The 25,403-nt window shown below is 51.3% G+C and overlaps 1 protein-coding gene across 2 annotated transcripts in view; it reads right to left on the bottom strand.

The window, feature by feature from the left end:
• TNPO2 (transportin 2) overlaps positions 1-25,403 on the bottom strand; it is a 162,566-nt gene that overhangs the window by 88,591 nt on the left and 48,572 nt on the right. For both annotated transcript variants that reach the window (XM_078689212.1, XM_078689213.1), the window contains exons 7-8: positions 3,158-3,239; positions 2,673-2,795 (exon numbers count right to left, since the gene is read on the bottom strand). In XM_078689212.1, the coding sequence (XP_078545338.1) occupies positions 2,673-2,795; positions 3,158-3,239 (205 nt within the window). The remainder of the gene's footprint in view (positions 1-2,672; positions 2,796-3,157; positions 3,240-25,403) is intronic.

Here is a 25,403-nt window from a genome sequence, read left to right on the forward strand (position 1 = left end):
TAAGGGACATAGGGACACGGTCAGGATCCCCAAGGCCCAGGGGCTTCGGGTGAAGGGGTGTCCTTAGGCATCCGAAAACCGCTCACTGGGCAGGTCCTGGTCAGGGGACTCTTCGAGCTGAGGCTGTCAGCAGCAAGGGGCAGTCCAGCAGGGCCAGCCCATGGTGGACTTGTGCTCAGAAGCATGTGGAACCTTCACAGGACCAGTGGGCCACTTGGACTGACTGTAGGCGTCTGGTGCAGAGGTGGACCTGGAGGAGAGTTCACTGTTCCTCAGGGCAGAGTCCTTTACTATGTAGACTGTTTCTTCTGGACAGGTCTGATGTCCCCTGGAGACTTAGAATCTTTATCCAGGGCAGGCAGTCCTCCAAGGGCTTCGGAGGTCGCTGGGCCTGCAGGACAAGTCGTCTTTTTGTAGCAGAGGCGAAAGGCAGCAAACAAGCCGGCAGGACTGGTGAGGTGTTGGTCACTAGTCCTTCTCTCGTGCGGGTCTTCGATGTCTGGGCTTCTTATGTATTCATAGATCTGATTTCAGGGTCTGGGGATGCCAACTAAATACTATATTTAGGTGCATTAAGGAGGAGTAAAAGGTGGGGACCTGGGGTGTCTACACCCACTGTGCCACTCTCCTGTGAGAGGGGGCATAGCCCTAGCCCAGACTTGATTAGTCACACCATCTTCAAGATGGCAGGCACTGAAAAATGTGCTTTACTTCGCCTCCAGCACCTGAGGGGTGGAGTTGGCGAAAGGGGGAACCTCTCCTATAAGTTATCCCGCCAGTCCTCCCGTCCAAAACTGGAGGTTTAAACCAGGGGCTGCCATCTGCTGCTGTCAGCAGAGGCTGAGGTCGCGTTACAGAGGCTGAGGTCGCGTTACAGAGGCTGAGGTCGCGTTACAGAGGCTGAGGTCGCGTTACAGAGGCTGAGGTCGCGTTACAGAGGCGGCAAGCCTTTGAAGCTTCCCTCTCGAGCATTGTGCTCATCCTAGGTGAGGAGGTGAAACCCCCTGTGCCCAGGATGTGCTTTGCTTCTGGCCACAGGGGTCCAGAAACAGGTCTAGTGGCAGGTTGCCTGAAGCCAGTCAGACCACACCAGGGTTGGTAGGTTTTCAGGAGGCACCTCTGAGGTGCCCTCTAAGTTTCAATAAATCAAACACTGCCATCAGTGTGAGTTTGAGAGGAGTTGTTTAGTATCAAACACTCATGGGTTCATTGGGTCATCATGGTGCAGGGGAACTCGAGTTGTCGAGTTTCCAACCCATGTACTTTCTATGCCTTCCCTGGCACTTACAATATTAAGAATAGACCTAAATACTGTAGGGGCTTATCTGCTCATAACATTACGCCCACACCTGATATAGTGCACGCTGCAATAAGACTTTTAAGGCCTACTAGAGGGGTGACTTACCCATACCTTAGGTAGTGCTGCTTTGACATGGCACACAGGCAGTGTGCCATGTTGACTCTGTCGCACCATGACATACAGGCTAAAGTGGCAGTTAGCATGGCCCTGGTGAGGGGTCCCTAGGGGATCATCTTCAGCCCAAATGCTCAGGTACCAGGGTACAATCTACTAGGGACTTACAGGAGTACCTGAAGTTGCCAGTCGTGGTACAGTTTTAGGGAAAGAACACTAGTACTGGGAACCTGGAAAGCATGATCCCAGTACACTTCAGTGAAAGTTCCATCAAAAGCCAGGCAAAAAGTGTTTTTGGGGGTGGTGGGTTTACTGCAATAGAAACCCATTTACTCAGTGGAGAAATGTGCCTCCATCAGAGAAACGAGCCACAGTTCGAGAGAGGGGGCTGCACAGTGTCCACCTTGAAATGTGAGGTACTGCAGGACCTACAAAGCAGCTGCCCAATCCTTATGCAGAAGGCCGAACTAGAAACTTCGATGAGCAGATCTGATCTTCTTGGACACAGCAACCAGAATTATTCCAGCCTTACTGGCCATAAAGGTACTGACCGCTTCTCCCCTGCCAGCATTTTGAGAATCTCTGAACAAGGGACTAGACAGGTGTAATGCCTTCTTGTGTGAGAAACGCCACCAATTCAATTCATAAAGAAGTCTTGAGATGCTACATAGGACTTGAGGCAAACCCAGTGTACAGTCCTGTGGCTAGATCTTGTAAAGTGAAAGGGCATTACCTGAATTGAAGACCTTTGCTCAACGTATGCTCCTTGTGAAACATACCATAAGAACAAAGACAGAGGGTAGGGAGAGCAAGAAGAGACAATTGAGCTACAAACTTTGGTGACAACAATACACAACTACAGAGATTAAATGCGGAATGCAGACAATTCAGTCTCTCTGATGAGTACATCTTGCGGAGGATTGGCACACAGGTTTCTCCTTGTATTGCAGCACACTATGGCAGAATTATAAATGAAGGCCGCAACTACAACAAAAACACAAATGGACTTTATTTTTTTCTGGTTTGTCAGGGCTAAAGAACTACCCACACTTCAAGAGGAATAGGCCACTCTTCACTCCCATCAGTCAAAATGTGTCGACCTCCGCCCACTTACTTCGGAAAACCTACTCTCCTGTCTGACATATATGCAAGAGAAGCTAGGGAAATCAGTGTTTGCTTTTGAGTAGTTATGAAAATGCAATATATAGATTAAGTAAAACTGCCCTCCGCATGACAGGAGCGAATTGTGAATATTCACCTGTATAATGCTGTGCATGTGGGGGATCAGTCGGTCTATCCGGACCTCCAAGAGCATCACCAGGGCCCTGCAAACATTCTTCCGCACCTCTGGATCTTCATCAACCGCCAAGGCAAACAAGTGCTAGAGAAGGAAGAGAATCAAAAATATCGTCAGTAGCCTCTTTCGCAGGAAGGCAAACTGAAGACGCAAGCTTTCTTAGCACACCAAAACAAGATAATCCAAAAGCTAACCTTGGACTGGGAAAAACGTTAGATTTATATAGTCAACAACCCCCAAAATAATGTTTCAACTACTCCAACCCCCAATTTGCCCTAAATATCAAGAATACAAATGCAGTCAACTACAGAAAAAGATTCCAAAACATTCCTCGATCATTCAAGATAAAATGACTAACTAATAAAGTCCACGAAAGTTTAATTACACAGGGAACGCTCTTCCAGCCTTGACATCCCAATCAGGCAGACTCCTAATAAGCTACTCACCTCAATAAATGTGTCAATATTGTCCATCAAAGCTTGGGCCCGATCCATGATGAATTGGTTCACACATGCAACAGCGTGGGATCTACTCATAATGGAAGAAAGAACAAGGACAGCAAGTCAGAACCACCACTAAAGCAAAACAAATCTAGATAAAGTAATTCACAGCCTTGAATAAACTAGGGAACAGCCAACACTCAAGTTCAGTCCCAGCAAAAAAAAGTGTGAATATTGCCATTGAAAGCTGTTGGCTATAGATGGGATAAGAAGAGTGCCAACACCTATTAGAACAGAGGTCTTCAAACATTTGAAGGTTGAGCCCCCCCCAGCTGATTTTTTTTAGATGTTGGGAAACCCAGCACCTGACAGAAATTTCCGGAATCGACCGCCATGCGCACATTCCGGGCATATCCAGCAAATGATGTTCAATACAATAAGAGTGTTTAGTAGACTGCAGGTTTGTGAGTGAGTGTGGTGAAATACCAGAGGCTTATTACGCAGCCTAAAACACCACTTTCCAAGATAAAATGTTCATAAATTCTTCATAGATGTTTCCTTTTGTAATTTAGGACGAAAACCTTAATGGGGCACAATATGCCTATACTTGTGTACAGGGGTGAGTGAGGTGACCATATGAATTTGGGTGCGCATGTTAGTGCAGTGTGGGACGAATTAATGTATGGTTAGTGGTGGGCTTATTGGAGTGAGATTGCAGATTGAGCAGTGAGGAGGACAGGTGAGTAAAGTGTCATGACATTGTGAGTGCAGAGTGATCACTGTGAGTGGAGGGTAAGTGGGTGAATGGTGTGAGTGCAGGATGTATGTTACAACGCATGCTTTTACAACGCCTGCCATTACGATGCAGGTTTTACAACGCAAGTCGTTACAACTACTTGCGTTGGGGGGCACTGGATAGTGAAGAGTTTAATTTACTATTCCAACTCCAGTCCCTGTGGATATTAGGGAAGGTGTTGGATAGTAATTCAATCAATCAAAGCATTTGTATAGCGCGCTACTCACCCGGAGGGTCTCAAGGCGCTTGGGGAGGGGGGGTCCGCTACTGCTCGAACAGCCAGGTCTTGAGCTGCTTCCTGAAGGCGAGGTGGTCCTGGGTCAGGCGGAGGTGGGTCGGGAGGGAGTTCCAGGTCTTGGCGGCGAGGTAGGAGAAGGACCTTCCCACTGTGGTGACTCTTCGGATGCGGGGGACGGCGGCGAGAGCCTGGCCGGTCGATCGGAGCTGGCGTTTGGGAGCGTAGAAATTGAGGCGGCTGTTGAGGTATCCTGGTCCTTGGTTGTGCAGGGCTTTGTGTGCGTGGGTGAGGAGACGGAAGGTGATTCTCTTGTTGACCGGGAGCCAGTGCAGGTCTCGCAGGTGTCCTGAGACGTGGTTGCGACGGGGGATGTCCAGGATGAGCCTTGCTGAGGCGTTCTGGATCCGCTGGAGTCTCTTCTGGAGTTTGGCGGTGGTTCCGGCGTAGAGGGCGTTGCCGTAGTCCAGTCGGCTGTTGACGAGGGTCTGGGTGACCGTCTTCCTGGTCTCGGTGGGGATCCACCGGAAGACCTTGCGTAGCATGCGTAGGATGTTGAAGCACGACGAGGAGACGGCGTTGACTTGTCTGGTCATGGAGAGGGATGAGTCCAGGATGAAGCCCAGGTTGCGTGCGTGGTCTGTTGGTTTGGGTGCGCTGCCCAGGGCGGGGGGCCACCAGGAGTCGTCCTAGGCGGAGGGTGAGGATCCCAGGATGAGGACTTCCGTCTTGTCCGAGTTCAGTTTCAGGCGGCTGTTCTTCATCCATTCGGCTACCTCCTTCATCCCTTCGTGTAGGTTGGCTCTGGCGGTGGCGGGGTCGTTGGTGAGGGAGAGGATCAGCTGGGTGTCGTCGGCGTAGGAGATGATGAACAAGTTACTTACCTTCGGTAACGATATATCTGTAAGAAACAGTAGTTAGTATTAGATTCCTTACCTTAGAATATCCCCAGGCGTCAGTCTGGATCCGGAAACTTTTGCGTAGCAGTACCCCTGCGCGTCGGTAGGCGTCGTCTGCAGGCGTCCCCTGCGGCTCCGCGTCGTCGGCGTCGTGCGCCGTGATGACGTCGCTGGAGTATATAGACGCCGCCTCCGCGCGCTGACGTCAGTTCTTTGCACACAGCTTTTCCGCGCCAGAACACGCAGAGCCATGTGAGAACTAACACTGGTGCCATTTGAAACTAGGGCCCTGAAAGGGATGTCCTTAACCCTAGGTATCAGTTCGCAGAACGGGGAGGATGGGTGGGGCGGTAAGGAATCTAATACTAACTACTGTTTCTTACAGATATATCGTTACCGAAGGTAAGTAACTTGTTCATCTGAAAGAAACAGGTTAGTATTAGATTCCTTACCTTAGAATAGATACCCCAGCAATACCAACCCCGGTGGTGGGTCTGCGAACCAATACAAACCTACACCAGAAAGTCCTGGAGGACCGAACGGCCAAAGAAGCCATCCCTCCGGACTTGACTGTCCAGGCAGTAGTGCCTCGCAAAGGTGTGCAGCGAGGCCCACGTGGCCGCCTGGCAAATGTCCTGCAAAGGGACTCCCCGGCCCAGGGCAGTAGTAGCCGCCGTGGCCCGAGTGGAATGGGCCCTCAGCCCAACAGGAGGCTCCTTCCGAGCCAAAGAGTAGCATGCTTTGATGCACAGGACGACCCACCTAGAGATGGTTCGTTTCTGCACCGTCCTTCCCTTCTTCTCACCCACGTAGCCAACAAACAGTTGGTCATCCACCCGGAACTGGCGTGTGCGATCCATGTAAAACGAAAGCGCACGTTTTGGGTCCAGACGATGGAGCCGCTCTTCATCCTTTGAAGGATGCGGAGGCGGGAAGAAGGAGGGCAAGGTGATGGACTGCCCAATGTGAAAAGCAGAGACTACCTTGGGCAGGAAAGAAGGTCTAGTCCGAAGGACCACCTTATCAGGATGAACAGACAAGAAAGGAGGTTTAACAGAAAGAGCCTGGAGCTCACTCACTCTCCTGGCAGAGGTGATGGCCACCAGGAAGGCCGTCTTTAAAGTGAGAAGACGGAGAGGACAGGAATGAAGAGGCTCAAAGGGAGCGCACATCAGGAAAGTCAAGACCAGGTTCAAGTCCCACTGAGGCATCACGAACGGAGTTGGAGGATACATGTGCGTGATGCCCTTCAAGAATCTTAACACAATAGGGGACTTGAATAAAGATGGCTGATCAGGTAGCCTCAAGAAGGCGGAAAGGGCAGAAAGATAGCCCTTGATAGTGCCCAGAGCAGAGCCCTGCTGGGCAAGGGAAAGGAGGAAGAGGAGAACCTCAGACAGAGGGGCAGAAAGGGGATCCACAGCCTTTGCTGTGCACCATGCCACAAATCTGTTCCACCGGCAGGCGTATACCGACTTCGTGGAGGGACGCCTGGCTGCCAGAATTACATCACAGACTTCAGGAGGCAAGTCAAATGGCCTCAGCTGCCGCCGCTCAATCTCCAAGCATGGAGGTGGAGACTGGACAGGTTCGGGTGGAGGACCGTCCCCTGCTGCTGCGACAGAAGGTCCTCCTGAAGGGGCAGGCGGATCGAGGGACCGACTGTCATGCTGAGTAGCTCGGGATACCAGTATCTTCAAGCCCAGTCCGGAGCCACAAGGATAACTTGGGCCCGGTCGCGCCTGATCTTCTTCAGCACTCTGGGCAGAAGTGGTATAGGCGGAAAGGCGTACAACAGACCGCAACTCCACTCGCGCCGAAAGGCGTCGCCGAGCGAGTGCCGTCTTGGAAACTCCAACGCGCAGAACTGATGACATTGCGCGTTCTCTTCTGTGGCGAATAGATCTAACCAAGGCTCTCCCCATTGCTGAAAGAGGCCTCTCGCCACGTCCGAGTTCAGACGCCATTCGTGATCCACCGAGCACCGACGGCTGAGTTCGTCCGCCCTGGCGTTCAGAGAACCTGCCAGGTGTTGAACCGTCAGAGTCACGCCCTGACGTTCCAGCCATTGCCAGAGACGCAGAGCCTCCTGGCAAAGGGTCCACGACCCCACACCGCCCTGTTTGTTGCAGTACCACATGGCGGTGGTGTTGTCCGTGAACACCTGCACTACACTCCCGTTGACAAAGGGGAGGAATGCCTTCAGTGCTAGGCGAATCGCCCGCAGCTCCAACATGTTGATATGGAGCCGGGACTCCGCCGGAGACCAGATGCCTCTGATCTCCGCCTCTCCCAAGTGGCCACCCCAGCCCTGGAGGGACGCGTCCGTCACAACCACGTGCTCCGGTTGGGGAAGGGAGAGGGATCTGCCTCTGACCCAATCGCGGTCCGTAAGCCACCACTGCAACTGTCTCGCAGTGCCCTCCGAGATCAGGACATGGTCGGATAGGTTGCCCTGATGCTGGGCCCACTGAAACTTCAGGTCCCACTGCAGAGCCCGCATCCGCCACCTGGCGTGATGCACCAGTAGGATGCAGGAGGCCATCAGCCCCAGAAGCCGCAGCGTCAACCTGACCGAAACCCGGGATAACGGCTGAAAGATGGGAATCAGAGCCTGAATATCCCGGACCCGCCGTTCCGGGGGATAAACCCGAAACTGCGCCGAGTCGAGAACCGCTCCGATGAAAAGGAGCTTTTGAGAGGGACACAGGTGTGATTTCGGCACATTGATGGAAAACCCCAGCTCGTGCAGGAGGTCTGCCGTCATCTGAAGGTGGTGGACGACTGTCCGGGGCGAGCCCGCCTTCAACAACCAGTCGTCGAGGTAGGGGAAGACCGAAACCCCTAACCGGCGCAGATGAGCTGCGACCACCGCCATCACTTTCGTGAACACCCGTGGGGCGCTGGTAAGGCCGAAGGGGAGCACGATAAACTGAAAGTGCTCGTGGCCTACCGTGAACCGCAGGTAACGCCGGTGGGCCGGCAGGACGGGGATGTGAAAATACGCATCCTGCAAGTCCAACGCTACCATCCAGTCTTGTGGGTCTAGAGCAGCCAAGACCTGAGCCAAAGTCAACATCTTGAACTTCTCCTTCCGGAGGAAGCCGTTGACGTTCCGTAGGTCCAAGATAGGACGCAGGCCTCCTTTGTCCTTCTTGGGCACCAGAAAGTAGTGGGAGTAGCAACCACACCCTACTTCTGGCCCAGGAACGCGCTCGATGGCCCCCTTGGCCAAGAGGGCCGTAACTTCCTCCTGCAGAAGTGTCAAGTGGTCCCCCGACACACGGTGGTTCTGCGGTGGCATGGCTGGAGGAGTGGACTCGAAGGGGAGGGCGTAGCCCCTTCGAACGAGCTGCAGCACCCACCTGTCCGATGTTATCGCGCGCCAGCGGGAGTGGTGATGGCGAACCCTGCCACCCACTGGCGTCACGTGAGCCCGAAAGCTCGGACTAGGAAGGCTTGGATGCAGCAGCGGGGGGAGGCGTGGACTGACCTCGCCGCTGGCCTCTACCGCCACCACGGCGGAAACCACGGCCGCCACCGCGCTGGGGAGCGTTCTGCGGCGCGTGGCTGGCAGCACGTGTGGGACCGCCCCTCCCTTGGCCACGAAAGGGGCGAAACTAACCCGTCTGCTGGCGCTGGGTCGAAAGACCCAAGGACTTGGCCGTGACCCTGGAGTCCTTGAAGCGCTCCAGCGCGTGGTCCGCTTTGTCACCAAACAGGCGACTGCCATCAAATGGCATGTCCATGAGTGTATTTTGGACGTCTGGCGAGAAGTTGGCAGATCTCAGCCAAGCATGGCGACGAATCGCCACCGTCGTGGACATAGCCCGTCCCAGCGAGTCGGTCGTGTCCAGACCACAACGGATCGAGTACCGCACCGCATCCCGGCCTTCAACGAAGGCCCGGGTGAGCTTGTCCCGCACTTCCTGGGGGCATTGCGGCAAACACTCCTCGACCGTATCCCACAGGGAGTGGGTGTAGCGGCCCAAGAGGCACGCGGTATTACAAGACCGCAGTCCAGCGCTCAAAGAGGAAAAGACCTTTTTACCAAATTGGTCATACCGCTTTGATTCCCGATCGGGCGGAGCCGACGGGAACGCGGACTGCGAAGTGGAGGCCTGGATCACCAGACTCTCCGGGGAGGGATGGGTGGATAGGAAGGCAGGGTCGTCCGAGCACGGACGGTGACGCCTGGCAACGTTCCGGTCAACCGGTGCACCGGAAGCGGGCCTGGACCAGGTGCCCAAAAGGACATCCGTCAGGGCCTCATTAAACGGCAGCAGAGGCTCCTGGGGGCATGACTGCGGTTTAAACACTTCGGTCAGAATGTTCGGCTTGACCTTCGCGACAGGGAGCCCAAGGCTCAAGGCCTTGGCAGCCCTCATCAGGACCACCGAATAGGCAGCACCTGCCTCAGACGCCACAGGGGTCGGGGAGACAAACCCAGGGTTGGGCGACTCGTCCAGACCACTGGCATCACCCAGATCACCTACCCAGTCCACATCATACTGGCAGGCACGGGATAAAGGGTCCTCAGACCCCTCCCAACCCTCTCCATACTCGTCCTCATCGCCGTATTCTGGATCGACGATATAGACCTCGGGGTCAATGGGCCCCATCGGCGCCGAATCCGGCGTCGGACGACGCCGGTCCGACTCCGCGTCAGGAGTCAGAGGGGGAATGGGGGTGGCGCCGGGGACCCGACGCCGGCCGGAACCGACGGCGGAGTCGCTGCACCGCGCGGAGGCGGTACCACGGGTTGGCCCAAAGGAACCGACGCCAGAGAGGCCGGTAGACCAGCCGGCGACGAACCTGAGGGGCCCAGCAGCGCCGAGGCCGGAGCCACCGGCGGCGTCGAGGCAGGAGCACCCGAACCGCTCGGGCCCCCAGACGGGACCGACGGGCCCGCAGGCACCGTAGGCCCCGCCGGAGGAGACCTCGCCCTCATAGCGATGAGGAAGGCCTCGATCTCCTCACGCGACGCGCCTTCCCCAGGGACCGACGGGTATGGGGGCAGACGGCGTCGGCAACCCACGCGGGGCCACCCGAGCCCCCGGCCGCATCACGCGGGCGTCGGGGGGAGTCGGGGGTACGATGACGACGCCCCGACTTCTTACGCTTACCTGACAAACCGGAGGAATGGTGGCGACTCCCGGAGCGCTCATGGCGGCTCCGCGATCGTTCCTTCGACCGCTCCCTCGACCTCCGACCGGACCGGGACCGCTCTCGACGCGGGGCCGACACACGGAGCTCGAGAAGCTTGCGGGACCGCTCCCGCCTAGCTTTACCAGTCAAGGCCCGACAGTCGACGCAGGACTCCACGTCGTGGTCCGCGCCCAGACACCGGAGGCAGAGTCGATGGTGGTCGGTGACCGACATCAGGCGGTCGCACTCGTCGCAACCCTTGAAACCGGGCATCCTACCGGCACCGTAGAAGATTAAGTAGTTAACAATAAACTTGGTCAAAGACCGGAGTACTGCTCTTCGGATCTGCGCTAACTGGCGCGGAAAAAAGAAGAACTGACGTCAGCGCGCGGAGGCGGCGTCTATATACTCCAGCGACGTCATCACGGCGCACGACGCCGACGACGCGGGGACGCCTGCAGACGACGCCTACCGACGCGCAGGGGTACTGCTACGCAAAAGTTTCCGGATCCAGACTGACGCCTGGGGATATTCTAAGGTAAGGAATCTAATACTAACCTGTTTCTTTCAGATGTTGAGGTTGTGCTGTCGTGCGATGGCTGCGAGGGGACTCATGTAGACGTTGAAGAGGGTTGGGCTGAGCGAGGAGCCTTGAGGAACGCCGCAGATGACTTCGGTGGCTTCTGATCTGAACGGTGGGAGGCGGACTCTGTGTCCTTCCGGCGAGGAAGGAGATGGTCCACTGCAGCGCCTTCTCCCGGATTCCGACATTGCTGAGGCGCTGTACTAGGGTACCGTGGCAGACGGTGTCGAAGGCCGCGGAGAGGTCTAGGAGGATGAGGGCCGCTGTTTCTCCGTTGTCGAGCAGGGCTCGGATGTCATCGGTGGCTGCGATCAGGGCGGTCTTGGTGCTGTGGTTGGTCCTGAAGCCAGACTGCGAGAGGTCGAGGGATCCGTTCGTCTCGAGGAAGGCGGCCAGCTGCTTGTTGACGGTCTTCTCGATGACTTTTGCGGGGAACGGGAGCAGCGAGATGGGTCGGTAGTTCTTGAGGTCGGAGGGGTCGGCTGATGGCTTCTTTAGTAGGGCGCTGAGTTCAGCGTGCTTCCAGCTCTCCGGGAAGGTAGCGGTGTCGAAGGAGGTGTTGATGATGTCCCGCAGGTGGGGTGCGATGACAGCGTCGGCCTTGTTGAAGACGTGGTGAGGGCAGGGGTCTGTCGGAGATCCGGAGTGGATGGTGTTCATCGTGCGGATGGTGTCTTCGGTGCTGATCGGGGTCCAGGCGCGGAGGGTGGTGGTGGGCGGTGGTTCGGTCGTGGCGTGCGTCGGTTGAGTGCTGAAGCTGTTGTGTATGTCCGTGATCTTGTCGTGGAAGTATGAGGCGAGGGAGTTGCAGAGGTCCTGCGAAGGGGTGATGTCGTTGTTTCCGGCGTTGGGGTTGGAGAGCTCCTTGTTGTGTGCGTTGTTGTCCAGTCGTTCCTTGAATGCAGTTTTCTTGGTGGTGTGGATCAGTTGGTGGTGTTTTCGGGTGGCGAGCTTGAGGGTAGTCATGTTGTCCGATGTTGGGTCTCTGCGCCAGGCTCTCTCAAGGGCTCTGCAGTTCTTCTTCGAGTTCTTGAGTTCGTCGGTGAACCATGGGGCTTTTTTGCTGCCGGGTCTGTTAGGCGGGGTCCTCAGAGGGGCGAGGTCGTCTGCGCAGTCGCTGATCCACATCGTGAGGTTGGTGGCCGCTTGGCTGGGGTTCGCTGCGCTGGTGGGTGGGTTCCTGCTCAGGGAAGTTGCGAGTTGATCGGCTGTGATCTTGTTCCAGCTTCTGCGTGCAACCTGTTGCTGGTGGTGATGGATCGTGGTCCTTTTGAAGCTGAAGTGGACGCAGCTGTGGTCCGTCCAGTGGAGTCCGGTGGCGTGGCTGAAGGCGATGTCCTTGCTGGAGGAGAAGACGGGGTCGAGAGTGTGTCCGGAATTAAACTATTCCCTATCCTAGAGCGCCCTCCAGCGCAATTTGTTGTAATGACTTGCGTTGTAAAAGTTGCGTCGTAATGGTAGTGCGTTGTAAAAGTTGCGTTGTAAAGGATGTGTCCCGTGAGTGCATGGTGATAAGTGTGATTGCAGGGTGAGCGGGTGAATGGTGTGCGTGCATGGTGATCAGTATGAGAGCATTGTGATTGCTGTGAGTGCAGAGTGATCACTATGAGTGGAGGGTAAGTGGGTGAATGTTGTGAGCGCTTGGTGATCAGTGTGAGCGCATGGTGATCACTGAGTGCAGAGTGATCACCGTGAGTGGAGGGAGTGGGTGAATGGTGTGAGTGCATCGGGATCAGTGTGAGTGCTGGGTGAGGGTGAAAGTGAGGGACGAGAATGAGGAGTGAGTGGTCTGAATGCAGGGTGCATTACCAGACACTTGAAGTAACTCAGCATGTTATTGACTGCAGCGAAGGGTTTCAAATGTGTTAAACTATTGCTATTATGGCAGTAACCAGGGATCAGGGTGGAGGAAATAAATAACGTGCTGATCCCTCAACAAACTTCCAGTCTCATGATTAGGGTTGCCAGCTCATTTTGATGTCACAGATGGTATAAAAATAAGCAGTCACCTAAAATTGTATTTTCAGCACTTGTCTGTGCAGACTTTGAACAGCAAATATAAATTGAAAGAACTTTTAATTGTTTTCTAGAGCTGCCTGAATGATCCATGACTGATAATAAAAGGGAATAAAGACAGAAAAGTAACATTAAAAATGAATACATACTTATTTATAACCATATTTAGCAATTTGCAGGCTGTTTAAACACATGGTTGGCTGGCATTTTGCGCACCTGCCAGTTTAATTTTAAAAGAAACTTTCAGGGACGTTTTAGGGATTTTGGGGGCTCTGGGCGAAATGTATTTTGGGGGCCCCTGTTCGGACCAGCTTTGATTTTATGATCCAGTCTCAGCTCTTTCATGCCTTCTTTGTTCAAATACTAAATGTGTGTACATCTAATATTCAGGGATAATGGTGTGTGTTTTCAGTATGTAAACACAACAGCAGTTCACTAATATTACTGCAAATAATCTCGGTCACACCCTCCCATTTCTCATATGCGAGGACCTGTATTGAGCTATAATAAACTTTTTTAATGGATGTTGCATGACAAACACATTTTGTCTGCAAAATGTCTAATAGACTCTTACACATTAAAAATGAATGATAGTAAAACGCTATTTACAACATTGTGTTAAAAAAATTATTCAAGGTAATGAGGGCAAGACTCTGCAAGAGCTGGCTCTTTCAACAACCCTCCCTCCCCCCCCCCCCCCCCCCAACCCCCTTTGAAAGGCTGGGGCCCTGGCCCAGAGCCCGCTTTGCCCATGCTTAAAACTTCTATGGAAACTATCTCCTTTCTGGGAAGAGCTAACTCTCACAGGAGGGGGTTAATTCCTACAGTTGAAATGCTTCAGCTGCAGTGGGAGGCAAGGGGTCTCCTCTGCTAAAACTGAAAGGGTGTCTGTTTTCTTTCGGGTTTTAGCAGAGGAGACCGACCCCTTGCCTCCCACTGCAGCTCGAGCAGGTCAGCGACTAATTAACCCCCTCCTGGGAGAGTTATCAAGACACAAGAATAGGTAGATTTCCCCTCCCTCCCCCCTCCAACCATCCCGGAGTAAATGCTAAGAAGGCTTGGAACGGACGTAGTAAACAGACGACTGGAGTGGAGTTCGCGCCCCCCCCTGGGCTGGTGTCGCGCCGCCCCAGGGGGGGCGCGCCCCACAGATTGAGGAACTCTGTATTAGAAGAATGAAAAAACAATGGTGTCCTTTCCCCTACAAAAACATGGATCCGGGTATTTCAAAGGGATGGATCTCTGCATAACGCAGCAGGTGAACAGATGTGTTAGTGTAGGAAGATGGCTCTGTATATACTATACCAAAGTAAGGTATAGTGTGCATAGAGTCAAGTGAATCCCCAAAGGTATAGCAGAGGCTAAAGTAGAGAATACCTCACTCGCTTTTGTGGTAGTGTGTAGGAGAGTGACTGTATATATTGTACCAAGTAAGGTACAGTGTGTACAGAGACCACAGTCCCCAGATGTTTGGCAGAGGCTAAAGTTAGATATAACATTACTCTCTAAAGTGGTAGCTTGGTTGAGCAGTAAGGCAGTATCAGAGGACAGTGTAAAGCATTTGTTGTACACACTCAGTCAGCAAAAGGTTTCCCACACAAGAACTGAACTCTAGGCCAATTGTTTTGTATCAAATGATAGTTCCCTATGGGGAGAGGCGCCACGGAGTCAAAGAGGTTACGATATTCCGGTGGCCTCACTGGGCTTCCGTTATCTAGGAATCTTTATCACTATCAACCCCACACTTTTGACAGAAACCTGCTTGAACTGTCAAATCCCTGGGCATCAGCATTGATAAGAATCTTACTCTCATCCCTCACATTAAAAATGCTGCAAAAGGTGCTCTCTTCTCCACCTTAAAAAAATCAAACCTTTCATTCCAGTGGATGACTTCAAAATCGTTGTCCAATCTCTTGTACTTTCCAGAATTGACTATGGCAACGCCACCCTTCTAGGCACCCCAAAAGTCCACCTTGCCCCGATTAAATCGGTTCTCAACCTGGCTGCCAGACTTGTCTCCGATTGTAAACGATTTGATCACATTTCTCCTATCCTCAAAAACCTCAACTGGCTCCCGATTGAAGGTAGATCCACCTTCAAGATGGCATGTATTACTCACAAAGCCCGTCACCAAAACACCCCCTCTTACCTCTGACAAACTATAAAAAGCTGGTTGCTCCAGGTTCTTGAGAAGCAATAACTCCCTTGTCCTCATTCCCCCCCGAGACTCACATGTAAAAAGACTCAATCACTTGCTTTCTCTGGTAATGCCCCTACGATTTGGAACTCTCTCCCCAAAGATCTCCGCTGCAACCCCTCCTACACTCTCTTCAATAAAAGACTCAAGGTGCTTCTTCCCAACAAATATTGGGGTACCTAACGTTGCTATAATGATTCAGTCCTCTTTATTCTCCTCATCCCACCCCTTCTCTCTCCGTTTCCTATTTTCTCTCCCCCTCTCCCTCTACCCTTTTCTCTCCTATCTTTCAACCGTACCCATCTCCCTTAACTATCCCATAATTACTCTTTCCTCAATTCCCTCGTCTAACTGAAATGCCTTATCCCATGCTAGTTTTTTATTTTTTATTTATTCACTTTGTAATTTTGTTTCAAGATGTTTTACCTGTCTGTAAAGCGCTCTGATACTCCTGGGTCTAGTAGCGCTATATAAAACCTTTTTAAATAAATTAAAAAAATAAACCGCTGCAGAGGTTTCGCTTAGATGTCAAACATTGGAAAACGCTTCCCCATACCTTGTTAGGACGTGCATCCTTATTTAAAATGCTTGCTCTACTGTGGTTTCTGTATGTGTTATAAAACACGCCCAACCAGGTACCGGATTCCTATTTTTCGCAGATTGATGCAACGATACGGGATTTATTGTGGGACAACAGATCTCCCCGCATTGCCATGGCCAAGCTTACTATGGGATGGTACGATGGAGGGATAGGTCTGGCGGATGGCCGCCTCTACTATCAGGCCTCACAACTGCCTGCCATCAACCAGTGGGTCTTTGGGCGCCATGAGAACCCCAGCTATCGCACTGGCTATTGGGGAAAGGGGGCTACAATAGAGCACTGTATACGAACCACAAGAAATGTTTGACCGGTTCTACGGGGCGTACGGTAGAGGCGTGGCATGGAGCGCAGAGGCGTATGGGATGGCAGGGCCGCCTTACAAATGCTACCCCCCTATGGGAACCAGATATTATGGGTCGACTCGGTACCTGTGCTGGCTTTTGAAAGTGGGATATGATCGGGATCGCCACGGTGGGCGATCTGGGTTTAATGTGCTGAGAAGTTTGATATCAAACTTGTCATTCTTCAGTGCAGCCATTATGATGCTGTGGAGTTCGTAATGACAACCTCCCAGGCACCACATACTCTTAATGGCATCACTGCACTTAGTGCCCAGGAATGGCCCTGGGTACTGTAGGGGCACAGGGCTCATGCACCTGTGCCCCCACCACTGGCATAGGGCACCCAGCTAGAGGGGTGACTGATGTATGCCAGGCCAGTGGGTTTGTGGGCATTACACACAGGGATGTGTGCCATGTTGACTGTTTAGTTCTGCACCAGGACACTCAGCCTACAAAGGTAGTGTGTGTCAGGGTGCAAGGCCCCTAAGGGTGGCACAATAAGAGCTGCAGCCCTTAGGGGTCTTCTCTGGTCACAATGCCTAGGGTACCATTTACCAGGGGCGGACATGTCACCAGAGATGCCAATTGGGTTTTAGCTTCAACACAGTTTTAGGGAAGGAGCACAGGCCCTGTGCACCTGATTGGCAGGAGCCCAGGGCACATTCAGTCAAAGTGCATCAGCAATTCAGCAAAAAGTGGGGGCAAACCATGCAAGAAAGATGGCACTCACACACAGTGTGGTTGAACCGTCAGGCTTATCAGTGGGTAGTGTTAAGCATTTGTTGTACACACTCAGACAAAAAATGATTACACACAAAGAATGAATCCCGGCCAATGTCTGTAAAAAGTTATTTTAATTGCTAGAACCACAACAGACTCAGTAGCAGTAAGTTATCTTCATACAATTTTACTTTGAGAAATACAGTAAAGACTGGATTCTATGTCAGGACCGGAGGCGAGGATTATGCATAACTTTCTTCACTTTTTAATAACAGCAGATTCAAAGTCAACAAATGAAAAAATACTAGCCACACTACAACTCCCACGAGCCCCTTGGAAGGAGTCTGTGGAACCTGACAAGGGGTTTCCCGATCCGAGGAGGGTGGTACGGTTGAGACGAGGTCCTCGGCTAGAGGGGATTATGGCATGCCTTGGTGCCCCAGATCAGCAGCTTCTGGCTCCTTCAAAGGGGACACCACCATGTGACATGTTCAAGCCAGAGGGGAAATATCACTCGAGAAACTCAATGTAGCTCCCAGACCCTAAGGTGGCGGTACGTGTGGAATGAAAAATAAATGCACCAGCTGATAGACAATGAGGTACGGTTTCAGCCCTGGATAAGGCCCAGTCCTCCACTGAAAAAAAGATTTCTGGGGAAGGTTTGCGCCGGGCCAGAAGAGGTTTGAAGAGGTTGCGTGGCAGGGGGGGGTTGCTCCTCCGGCCGTGGCTTCCAGTCAGGCTCCTACAGAGGCCAGGCCTGCAAAACAGCTGGAATGATGGCAGACAGGGACCTTCTACCCTAACAGAGGAACCGGAAGAGGCAGAGTCAACTGGGCCAGAGGCGGAGCTTATGCCCCAGGAGGTTTTAATGGTAACAAAATAGCCTCTCTTTCCCTCAAGAGTTCGAATGGAGACTAAAGTTGTTCGCCCACAGACAGGAAGAAATCATGTCAGACCTGTGCGTCCTGGAAACAGTAAGGGGCTATCGCATAGAATACTACAGAACTCCGACATCCAGATTGCGACCTTTAGTTTCTCAGAGGCAGATATGGGGCTGATCGACTCAGAGGTGCAGGATCTTCTCTCCAAGGGAGCGAATCAGATCCATCTTGCACCCTCGAGGTTTATTGTGCAATCTCTTTCTGGGAGAAAAGGAGGAACAAGGGTTTCGACCAGTAATATACCCAAGAAACTTTGAGTAACTAGTTTAGGACCACTTCAAAATGGAGGGTTTCCACCCCCTAAGTGATCTGCAATTACAGAACAACTGGATGGTGCGTGTAGACTTCAAGGAAGCACATCTGAAAGTTCCCATTTCTTCACCTAAGCGCTGGTTCCTTCAATTCACCTCGAGGGACCAGGTGTTTGAGTTCCAGTCTCCACCTTCTGGCCTTTCCACTGCACCGTGGTGCTTTACAAACTGATCAAGCCAGTGGTGGAGATCCTCCAGACAAATGGCATACGGTTGATCTACCTCGACGATCTTCTCCTGATGGACCAATCGCGATCGCAGCTAGTGTCCCATTTGAGAACAAATGCAATACTCCAGGAGTTGGAGTTTGTGACCAACGAGCAGAAGTCGGAATGGACTCATTCTCAGAACTTGGATTCCACAACAGAACTTGGATTCCACAACAGCCACAATCTGCCTAATGGAGGTGAAGATACAAAAGATAAAGAAGGAGCTGACCACAGTCCTACACAGGGACAGGATCTCCCTCAGGCAGTTATAGCCAGGATTTTTGGCTTATTATAGTCTTCGATCCAAGCCATATTCCCAGGCCTGCTGCACTATTGAGCATTGCAGCGACTGAAAGCAGCTCATCTCCGGAAAGGAATACCATACTCCAAACTGATCTCGCCGACAGACGAGGCCAGGACGGAATTGCAATGAATCACATGGAAGCATGGAAAGGGAGGGCGATCTTCGGGTCCCTCCCAGACTTGGTGATCGAGTCAGATGCCAGCTGTCTGGGCAGCCAGATGTGGGGGATGTCTCCATGGGAGGTAGATGGACAGAGGGTGAAATGGGCCTACACAATTGTGTGGAACTCACACGACCTCAGTCCAGTACATCAACCAACTGGGGAGTACCAGAAAGAGGGCAGTCTCAGAGATGGCCAAGGACTTCTGTACTACTGCTTTCAACGACAGATCTCGGTGACAGCAGAATAACTGCAGGGGTCTCTGAATACAGTAGCGGACTGGAACTTCAGACTCTTCAGGGACGCCAGCGATTGGCAACCAAATCCAGTAGTCTTACGGGCCCTGATGGACCAGTGGGGTCTCCGCTCGGTAGACCTGTTTGCATCCAGACTGAACGCATAGATTCCTCTTTATGTTAGTTTGAAACCGGACCTGGGGGCCGTGGCAATGAATGCTTTTCAGTAGAATTTGACAAGGGGGCACGCTTATGCGCTCCCTCCTTTTCTCCTAATACCCACAGTAGCAGCTCAAGTCAGACGGCGTCTGATTCTGGCGACACAGACATGGCGTTCTAAGGCATGGTTCCCCTTCCTCCTGAAACTCTTATGGATGGCACCACTTCGACTTCCATCGTTTCCAGAGGTCCAACGGGACTCCTAGGGCTGCCTGCATCCTATGGTGATACAAGGCCATCTACATCTCATGGCGTGGAGGATTTCAGGTGACTGACAAAAGGGAAGACTTTCGGATGACTCTGGGGACCGCCAAGCGATACAGATCGGCTTGGAGACGATGGGTTCATAGATGTGTGGAGACACACCTAGATCCCGTGGGTGCGCATATTACAGATATCCTGAATTTTCTAGCAGAGCTAGCTGGCTCCGGCCTAGCTTACTGCACAGTCCCTTCCTTACACTGCCATTTTGGCAAGTAACGTACCCATGAAGAACACCCCAGTTGGAGATCACCCATGGGTGTGCAAACTGCTGAAGGGTATTCGGATGTCTCGCCCCCCCCAGAGCCTAGATATTCAGGCCTGTGGGTCGTGAACCTGGTGCTGCCCCTTTTGATAGGCTGGCAAGTTAACCAATATCTTTCCAGAAATAAGTCTTTGCGAAGCGGACTATGCTCCTCGGTCTTGTTTCTTGCAAGAGTATCTTATGTCAGAGCCCTAGACATCACAGCACGAGTATTTACCCCAGAAAGGGTGACATTTATCTCTAGGAGGACCAACTCTAATACCAGGTAGGTAAATTATCCTGCTTTTGAAACTGCCCCCAAGCTTTGTGTAGTAAGGTGTCTTTACAGCTACAAAGAGTTGACGTGGAGGATAGACCTCCAGGTGAAAGACAATTACTGATTGCACTTCAGAAACCATTCATGGCCATATCTTCTCCTTCCATTGCCGGGTGGGTAAGATGGATTATGGCAGAAGCCAAATTTTCTGCCATACACCACTAGGAAAGCAATGGCCTCCAAAGCCGTTCAGGTGGGAGATAGGTTGGAAGATATTAGGAATGCGACTGATTGGTCTTCAGAATCCACCTTTAAGAGGTTTTACTTCAAACCAATCCAAGAGCCACATTGCTGGTAGTAAGCATGCTTTGAACATGCATAATCCCCGCCTCCGGTCCAGACATAGAATGAGAAATTTCCTAGCTGTAGTAAAGGAAACTTTAAATTCTATTAAGGACGCAGAGGCCAGGATTATCCCACCCAGATCATATTGAGAATATTCTACCCGCCGAATGGTCTGCGTTACAGGAAGTAAATATTGGAACCACTGGTGATTTATAGGAGGCATCATTCTGATGTTCAATAGGTTTGTACTGGTTTTACTATGTTTCATATGTTCTTTATGGCGTTCATGACAGGTAACGCATGTTGGAATCAAGCTTTTGAGTAGATGTTCTGAATTGCTTATCATGCGTAGATTGCATTTCATGGAGATGTGAATAATGATCCTTTGAATGAATGAATGAGCTTAAGTGTTTTATTCCTAGGCTCGGATTCCAAAACGGAGTGACGTCGCATAACTTCCGCAGCATGAAAGACGAAGGACTCGAACAACACGGATATATATGTTGGGACGGACTGTACTACTATTGGCTCGTGGTTACCATGGACGTCTCCCAAGGATTCATCCGAGTTGTAGTGTGGACAGTTTTTCAATTTGTTAACTTTGAACATGCTATTAATAAAAAGCGAAGTTATACACAATCCTTGCCTCCGCATCCTTAATAGAATTAAAAGTTTCCTTCACTACAGCTAGAAAATTTCTAATTTGTAGAACATTCAGATTACTTTTTTAATGTAGGAAACAATTTGTGTACTGTTAAAAAATGCTTGTAAATACTTTTAGACTACTGTTCTAGTTTGGTATGAAACAATCCTAGCAGTTTACTCCACACCGGACATTTGCAAGTAGGTTAACTCTTGTGCAAGCAGTAGGTTACTTTTTGTGCAGTACAAGACTGTTCAACCCTTAAAAGAATTTTCATAGAAAACCACCATCAGGGCTCGACAAATCCACTCGCCCGCTCACATTTGCGAGGGGGAATGGATGAGGACGAGCTATTTTTAGGTCCTACTCGCCCTTTCCGGCAAGTAGGAAGACAAACTAACTCTTGTCCTCGGTCTTTGAAAACGGAGCAAAAGTGACAAGGTAACAAGATTTAAAGGCATTTTTATTGCTCACAAAGGGACTGAGCAATGAAGGTGCCTTTAAATGTTGTTAACTTGTCACGTTTGCTCAGTTTTCAAAGACAGAGGTCAAGTAGGTTGCAGTTGGTTCGAGGGGATTTTCCAAGTTACTAGACCTGCAGGACTAGTACAATTTTTCAGATTTGTTGAGCCCCGACCATTTAGTCCAATGGGGAAACACGAAGTGTTAGGTTTGCAGGTAAGGAAATGGTTTCTGAGTTGGAGTTTGAGGGTAGAACCAAGGTTCCCCAAGGTTCAAGTTGGCACTCAAGGGCTAGCATCAGCTGCACTAGGGCAGCCGGGTGCCAATGTTAAATAGGGAAGCTTGGTTGGGGACTGCTCAAAGGCAGGCCACTGTCTCAGGAGCCAAGCCCCTAGGGTTAAGGTCCGGGCAAAGGGAGAGGGGTCCAGGTTAGCACCAAGTCCACACCACCAGTGGCGTGGCAGGCCAGGTGCAGGGTGCTCAGGTGGTGTCGGGAGACCAATGCTTTCCAATGGAGGACGTCTGTCAAGGAAAAGGACTGTAGGCTGGAGCCAGAAGATTGTTTGTAGGGAACAAACGACAGGAGGTGAAGTTGTTGCTGGAGACGATCGGTCGAGCACCTCAGTTCTAAGGAGCTGCGGGTACAGGGGTGTTGTCGCGTGTCAGATTCTCACCAGTTCCGGTGACCCTTCAGGGTGAGGCTGCAGGTTCAGAGGAGAAGGCAGTCTAGGTCAGCCAACACTAGCACTCAGGTCAGGATCTTCGGGGGTGGGGGGGTCTCGCTGGGGTGTTGGGCGACTCGGGCTTTGGGTGTCTGGTGCAGCGTGGTGAAGACTCGCGGATCTGGCTGCATATGGAGACCTTCTTTGGGTTGGTGTTGGACAAATACGGGGTCCACAGGCAATAAGAGTTCTTTTAGAAAGCAGGTTAGGTCCCCAGAGTTCTTGGGAGGCTGCTCGCTACAGGACACGGGCTTCGCTCGCAAGAGACAAGTCGGTAGGGCTGGGACCAAAGCAGTTGCCCTCTTCTGCAGTACAGCTCTTCGGTCCTCCTTGTCCTGTCAAATCTGTAGACGGTAAAGGGGCACCCCCAAATATTTGATTTAGGGGCGTAATAGGGGTGTGCAGGTTGGGACCAATGGGTCCCTACCCTGGGGTGTCTACACTCCTTAGTATTCCACCCTCCAGTGAAGGGAGGGGGCGGGGCATGGCAGGGTGGGGTGGGGGTGTTGAGGTGAGGGATCTGAGGGTGGCAAAATACATGCTACGGCCCTCAGAGGAACTCTTTGCAAGGCCTTGGTACAAGGATACCTTTTACAAGGTACAAAGGTACAGTTTTAAGAAAGAACACAGGTGCTGGTGACTGGTTAGCTGGATCCCAGCACAATCAAGTTGGCATCAGGCAAAAAGTTAGGTGGTAACCATGCAAAAAGGGGCACTTTCTAACAGTTTTCCAATACCATCTTCCAGATGGTGTGGTGTATACATAGCCTGGCACTTAGAGACCAAGGACTGTCAAGCAAACTGACCTGAACTTGTAGCGACACAATGGATTGGAGAAGCGGTCATAAGCTGAAGTTTCCTTAAACTCAAAATCAGTCTACCAGCGGTCTGCCTCTTGTGTAGGCAATCCAGCAAGCTCCAGAAAGAAGCTAAACCAGCGAGATTTACCAGAATGCAAGTTATTACATAGAAGCAGTACAGAATAGATTGTTTTCTATAGGGAACAAAAAGACAGTCAACCATGGGAAACAAAAGGACATGGACGAAGTGCTGAAACTTTTCAGACATTCACAACCCAGTCACAGATCTGGGTTGAATCAGCGTTCTTTAGTTCACTTTGCCACCTCAGTTCAGACCCAGCTATATGCAAATCAGTCTTGATCATGTGCCTTATGGGAACAGTCCAGCCCGAACTTCCAAGCCAGCTCTTCCCTGAACCGGAAACCAGCATTCTGTGACCGGTTTCGGGGTAACACCCATCATCAGCCAGGCTAGCTTGAATCCAGTGGCAAAGTGAGGAAGGGACCCACGTCTGGGCATACCCTGTCAACTTAGGGAGAACAAGGCAAACACAAGGAGATGGTGGACAGAGCACTGAAACTTTTCAGACACTCACCCCCAGTCAACCACAGCAGCTGCCAGACAACTAGGCGCTTTGCAGAAAAACCTTCAGAATTAGTTACAAAAAGAATCCATCTTGGCCTCTGTGTGCCCAGTTCAGGACTTACTTGGATCTGCATCATAGCTAAGCAAAAAGTCAAACGAAGCACCTAAATGTACTCAAGTTGAATAAAGTAGTAACAAATAGTTTTCCTGTCGGTGTAGTTTTGCAGCTTGGAGACTTTCTGGATTCACTATGCTGTGCATTATTCCGCGGTCTAGTGGTTGGGTCCGGAATCGTAGTTTTTTTTCGTGGCCAAGGTGGGCGTCGACGTCCCACCATTTGGTGTCCTCCCGTGACAGAGTGCTTCCCCCGGAAGCTCCCACCTTTGGGCGCCATCTTCGGATTCTTTTTTTCTTGTTTTGTGCCATCTTTGTTTATCCTTTACTTTTTTGAAGGTTTTTTTTCTCCTAGATCTTTTTTAAATCCACTGTTCCTTCTGGCAGAGGTGGGTGGTTGCGCTAGTGATTCCATAAAGTCTTCAAGCTGCAAAACTACACCGAAAGGAAAGAAACTATTCGTTATGCAGCGTGAATCTTTCTGGATTCACTATGCTGTGCATAGACTTAGCGGTTTGCTAAGTTTGTGGCGGCTAGGTGGAAGATGAGTGTTGGTTGTTGAATATATGTTGAAGCACCTTTTGTACTACTTGTGCTTCCTTGTTGATCTGTATATCCACGCAGTAGTGCTTGGTGAACATGTGCATTGAAGCCCATGTTGCCGCAAGGCATATGGCTTGGATGGGTGTGTTTGCTAAGAAAGCTATTGTTGCTCCCTTTTTTTTTCTTGTAGAGTGGGCTTGTGCCGCTCCTTGTAGTTCTTGACCTGCCCGTTTGTAGCAGAATTGTATTGTCTGGCAGAATTGTATTGTCTGTGCATTCCATCACGCGATGGTGCTTTTTGTTACCGGTTTTCCCAAGAAACTGCTTGCGAAAGACAAATTGCTCTGTTGTCCTACAATCTTTAGTTCTCTCAATGTAATGCATCACTGCCCTTCTAGCGTCCAGAGTGTGCAGTGCTCTTTCTGCGCTTGTGGATGGTTTCAGAAAGAATTTTGGTATCAGTATTGTCTAGCTTAAGTGGAACCTTGACACCACCTTTGGCAAAAAGCGCGGGGCCGTTCTCATTACCACCTTGTCATTGTGAATTTGAATGTAGGATTCTTGCAGTGTTAGCGCTTGCAGCTCGCTTACCCTGCGTAGCAAGGTGATTGCTACCAGAAATACTGTTTTTATGGTGAGCATATGTAGAGAGGCCTTGTGAATGGGTTCGAAGGTCGCCTGCATAAGCTGGGCGAGTACTGCATTGAGGTTCCACGCTGGTGGTGGTACCTTTGGGGGGGGGGGGGGCGATCCTTTTGGCTCCTTCCAGGAATTTTTTACTACCCGAGATGTAAAGAAACTTTTTCCCGTTTCCCCTCTAGTGTAGGCTACTATTGCTGCTAGGTGTACCTTCAGCGAGGTGTAGCTTAGGTTGCTCTTTAGCAAGTGTGTTCAATATCTTAGCACTGTTGATTTCCTGGTGAGTTTCTTCTGTAGCTTTTCCTTGATGCACTATTGGGTGAACCTTTTCCATTTTGCTACGGCTTCTTCTGGGCTTTCGGCGTCGAAGTCCTGCCAATCCAGGTCCTCTGCCACTAAGGAAGTCGATTACAAGTTAGTTTCTCGATCTTCCTCGCCTTCTCCCTCTTAATACAGGCCCTCGTTGTCCTGTTCTGCTGGCTCTAGAGTTTTCGGCGGGTAGACTGCGTCAAACTCCTCCACGACTTCTGCTTCGACAACCATCAAGTGCTTCGAAGGGATGGTGTATCGGCTCATCCGTTCGTTGAAATCCTTCTATCTCTGGAGGATACTGTCCATTTCGGCCTCAAGCCTTCTTTTCTTCCTCTCCATTTCGGCCACTTGTTCGGAGTCGAGAGTTTCGGCATTTCTCTTCGATGTC

The sequence above is a fragment of the Lissotriton helveticus genome, chromosome 1_1 (genome assembly GCF_964261635.1).
Source record: "Lissotriton helveticus chromosome 1_1, aLisHel1.1, whole genome shotgun sequence".
NCBI classification, from domain to species: domain Eukaryota; kingdom Metazoa; phylum Chordata; class Amphibia; order Caudata; family Salamandridae; genus Lissotriton; species Lissotriton helveticus.